Raw genomic sequence first — 5,013 nt, 5'->3', positions numbered from 1 at the left:
AGCTTCGTGCGAGGAAAGGAGGCCCTACATTCTGCCCATTTGAAAGATGAGGAAATCTGTGGAACAAAGAGTTTTAAACAATTTGCCTAACATCTCCTCTTGCCCGTTAAGAGACGGACCAGGATATGAGCTCACGTGGTGGTATCTTAAACCCTAGATGAAAGGGGCAGGGGCTTTAAGAAACTCCAGTGACCAGTAGAAAGGTGCAGATGAGACCTTCCATGGGCCCCCCTTGACCCTGAACATGAGTACAGCATGTTGAGAGGAACAGAACCTAGCGCTGCCATCAGGGCTTGATGATGCCCATGACGCAAAGGCCAATGACCCAGGCACCAGGGCTCTGCTGGTTTGGGATGAATGTACCCGGGCCCCTGGGGAGCATTGCAAAGTACAGAGTTGGAATTCTTGGGCAAGACTGCGCTGGCCTCAGGTGTAAGCCCCCACCCCAGGGACGGGGGTGGGGTGGGGGGCGGGGCCCATTCGATTATACCTGTACTAGGCCTGGAGCGCTGCCTGGCCCCTTCCTGCTCCTAGAGGTGCAAAAAGTACAGAGCTCTCAACCAAAGAGGGTCCTTCTCCTGGCATTTGCGGCTCTGAGGGGACAGGCGTACGTCCTCTCTGCACGTTCTAAAGGACCTGAGAGATCGAGATAGGACTCAGATAAGGATCCCAGCACCAGCCTTGTGGCTGGCAGAGAATGCAGCTGGGACCTTCCTGAGCCCCCCTCCCTCACATCTAAACTTCCAGATGGAGCAGAAACGAGAATCTCTATTGACTTCCCACCTGGTGGAGAGGGAAGGGTCCGGGGGCCCCGGAGAGAGCTGTCACGTGCACAGGAAACGTGACCCCTGAGCTGTGGACCAGTGGATGTCAGGCTTGGGACAAACACACACAAGCCCCTCCTCCTCCCAAAAGAAGCAGCCAGTCAGAGAGAGTCGGAGCTTCCCCAGCCTAGGACCCTCCAGAAGGGCCAAGACCTGGTCTTGCTGGATCAGGCTGCTATTGTTACCTGTGTCCTCTCCAGCATTCCCGATCATTCCGCAGATACAGAAATGACACAAATAACTGAAAACGCGCACCTGCGAGCGTCTGGGATGCTTGGCAGAAACTGGTGGAAGTGACAATCACTTGGAAGGGGAGCTGCAGGCTGTCGTATGAGTCCCCAGGTGGCCTGCTGAAGTTGTCAGGGTCTCACCGTGGCCAGCCAAGCAGGAAGGGGCTCAAGAACTCACCCCTCACACTGGCTTTGAGCAGGTGGATGATGGAAAAGTACTAAGACATGAAAGACCAGTACTTAAGGCAGGGAAAAGATTTATTTCAAAATGAGTAATGACATGGGGCGCCTGGGTGGCTCAGTGGGTTAAGCATCCAACTTTGGCTCAGGTCACAATCTCACAGTGCATGGGTTCAAGCCCTGCGTTGGGCTCTGTGCTGACAGCTCAGAGCCTGGAGCCTGCTTCTGATTCTGTATCTCCCTCTCTGACCCTCCCCTGCTCATGCTCTCTCTCTCTCTCTCTCTCTCTCTCTCTCTCAGAAATAAATAAAACATTTTAAAAAATTCAAAAAGAGTAATGACAGGAAAATTCAGAAAATGTTAGGTATTAAACTCTCAAGCAAACTGAAGAAAACAGGGACCTGATGAGAAGACGATACTAAATCCAAGAAGAGATTCCAGACAAACTCAGAAAGCACTGTGAGATTTTCAGAGGCATTAGAAATAGCAGGGATCCCAATAAGCCAGACAGCAAAACAAATCACTGATGTGACAGAAAGGCTTAAAAAAATAAAAGCTCATATTATTAGGACAAAGCACATAGGTTAAGAGTGGTCTGGGTGATGATAAATAAGAAGGGAAAATAATGGAAATATCACACAATGAAAATTGGGGATCCAGAAGAAAAAAGAACAAATTAAACCTAAACGACAACAAAACATTTCTCATTAGATTTTTAAATCTTCAAATTCAAAGGATTAAATAATTAAAGAGAATTCTAAATTACAATGACCACATCCTGATGGATGGTGGGGTCAGAATTCTGGGAAAATTCTCCTCCTGGATTATGCAGATAACTCATGAAAGCACCATAAAATGAAGTGGGTTTGCCTTTAAAAAGAAATTAAAATGTTGACAGGACTACAGGTAAACATACGCGGTCTTCCAAGAGGAAAAAAAAAAAGTTGGCTCCTAAACACACTTCAAATGCATGGCTCTCCATCTTGACCGAACACTGGACTCACTTGGAGAACTTTAGAAACATTGATGGTGCCACAAATCAGATTTTCTTTTAAGTTTGTTTATTTATTTATTTGAGAGAGACACAGTGCAGGTGGGGGAGGAACAGAAAGAGAGAGAGAGAGAGAGAGAGAATCCCAAGCAGGTTCCACACTGTCAGTGCAGAGCCCACCATGGGGCTCAAACTCACAAAGCCGTGAGCTCGTGGCCTGAGCTCAAACGACTGAGCCCCCCAGGCGCCCCTCCCCCAGATCGGGTAGTATGGCCTGGTGATTCTGATGTACAGTCGTGAACAACCCCTCTGCCCTGCACTGTCCCTTGCGCTGTTAAAAGCAGAGTGGAGGAGGCAGAGGGAAACACAGCCCCCCATGCATGTAGGGTTCACCCCTCAGAGCCAGGACAAATGAGGGCCTTGCAAGGTGTGACCCCCCCCCCCCTTATTGGAGGCAACTTCAAGACCGACAAAAGATCTCAGATCCACAGCTGGGACTTGACAAACACTTCACCTTGTGCCTTGTACATCATATTCTGCCAGTTCAGGACGTTGGCACTTGGGATCTCACCATTGTAGATGGTGTTCATTTCAGCTGGTGTCAGCACAAAGTCCCACATGTTCATGTCTCCAATGTCTCCCACCAAGGACTGGTTCTTATCAAAGCTCCCAGTGAAGGAATCCTGCTCCTGCCCCAGGATGATGCTTCTGTCCCCACAGTGTATCCCTTCTTCAGGCTCGTCCTCGCCATGGGCTTCCCATTCACCCAGAGCTCTACAATCCCTGAGATGGACTCCCAGGTAGCACAGAAGTGCATTGGTTCAAAAGCACTCTCCGGAATGTTGAAGTAGGCGTCAGTGCCACCCACAGATATGCTGAATATGCCAAGCTTTTCCTTGAAGAGGAGGATCTCATTATAATGTGCCTTGGTGGCATAAGAGAAGAGGCTATATGGGCGGGTCAAGGCTGTATGGACTTTCAGGCATATGGTGAAAGCCTTCAGTGGCTCCTGGGCCTGAGCAAATAGGGTCACAAAGGAATTATCAGACTCTTGAGGGAACACAAAGGCCTTATTTTTCAGGTCTGTGGGACAAGAAAACAGAGAGAGAAAATGTCAACAGTTGAGTTATGTTAAAAAACAAAATTCAGAGGAGTAAATTTAAAGATCTAATTTGCCTTATTCACTGATTCGTGAAGCATCTCATCTAGCAGAAAGAAAGGACCTTGAGGAGCTGCATGGGAGAAAGTTCAGGAAGAGAAAGTTTCTAGCAAGGGGTAGATTATTTCAAGCAGAGTCTCCTTCCCCTGGGGGAAGGAAGGGCTGTTTGCAGGGGAATTACCTCGGTAGTGCTAACCAGTTGCTAACCCACTGACTGGCTAGGTTATATTCCAGGGGGAGGCTAGCACTGAAGTGAGGTTAGGTAGTTAAGTCTTGGTTTGCTGATGGGGCGCTTAACACAAGTGATTCCATTAGGGCCTAGGGTCTCTTTTTGAACACCCTGTTAGGCCATGAAGGTGTATTCTGTCACTATGTATGGACAGAATGGATTCAGAAAACAGATTGCCCTCTTCCCCAAACCACCATCCCTTCCTCACGCTGGCCATTTTCCCGATGGCTTTACACAGCCTGGCCCAGAGACAAGAACTCAGAGACCATTCAAAGCAACACTTACCTTCTAGGAGAAAAGCACCAGGGATGCTGATGATGACCAGGAAACACAATGACAACTTGTCCATGTCTCCTCCCTGCTGCCACCAGGCCCAGAATTGTTGTGGAAAGAGTATCGGTGGCTGAGATCCCCATCTCTGGCCTGCTCCACTTGACCTTTTATGAGCCACAATCATAGTGACCTCAGCTGGTGGGTAAATGATTTCCAAGATTGCCCTTTGGTGCCATGAATCAAAGTCCAAAGAGCAAATAAACCAAGATAAATCACAAAATGAGCGATCAATGTGGGTTATTTAGCAGAGATTCTGTAATGCCTGCTGGTTCTCCAACAGCGTTGTGTGGAGGTGCTCGGTGAACCAAAACAGTCACATCCTGAAAATGCATTCCGGAGAAATCCTCCAGAATATTGGAGAGTGGCTTGGGGGCTGGAGGAGGCTTTATTCACAAAGACAGCAATACTTAGGGTAGTGGACTTCGAAATTGGGGGCATGTTTAAATAAATGGTATAAACCCACATCTCCTAAACAGAATGGACAGCCATTTACAAAACTGGTTGTGAATTTTATGCCACAACACGTAAAAATGCTTATGATACTATAAGAAAAAACATAACATAAGTTTATTTATACACTTTTTTAATTTTTTAATGCTTATTTGTTTTAGAGAGATAGAGCATGAACTGGGGAGGGGCAGAGAGAGAAGGAGACACAGAATCAGAGGCAGGCGCCAGGCTCTGAGCCATCAGCACAGAGACTGACATGGGGCTTGAACTCACCAGCAGCGAGATCATGACCCGAGCTTAAGTCGGATGCTTAACCAACGGAGCCACCCAGGGGCCCCTATGTGCTATTTTTTTTAAGAAGTAACTTGTTTAGAAAAAAATCTACAAGGAATACCCCCATACAGAAAGTACTCTTAGCATAGTAATGAAATTGTGGGGGACTTTTTCCCTCATCAACATTTCGATAAGGTGGGTACATGGCTTCTAAAATGAAGTTGTGTGTGTGTGTGCATGTGTGTGTGCGCGCGCGTGCGTACACGCGCGCATTTAATTAAGAAGCAAGGAAAAAAGAATGAAGGTTAGTAGTCCCTGAAGCTCAAAAAGCTGCTAATTCAGTC

The 5,013-nt window shown here is 47.5% G+C and overlaps 1 protein-coding gene across 1 annotated transcript; it reads right to left on the bottom strand.

Moving 5' to 3' along the window:
- Nucleotides 1–2,466: 2,466 nt before the first annotated feature.
- On the bottom strand, nucleotides 2,467–4,013 carry LOC120241400 (C-reactive protein). The gene is given in 3 exon segments (XM_039246486.1): nucleotides 2,467–2,931; nucleotides 2,934–3,308; nucleotides 3,899–4,013. Coding segments are annotated over 3 exon segments (666 nt in total). The 5' UTR covers nucleotides 3,963–4,013; the 3' UTR covers nucleotides 2,467–2,704.
- Between the last annotated feature and the right edge of the window lie 1,000 nt (nucleotides 4,014–5,013).

The sequence above is a fragment of the Hyaena hyaena genome, unplaced genomic scaffold (genome assembly GCF_003009895.1).
Source record: "Hyaena hyaena isolate Hyena2069 unplaced genomic scaffold, ASM300989v1 scaffold_281, whole genome shotgun sequence".
NCBI lineage: Eukaryota > Metazoa > Chordata > Mammalia > Carnivora > Hyaenidae > Hyaena > Hyaena hyaena.
This window is presented reverse-complemented; position numbering and strand designations above follow the sequence as displayed.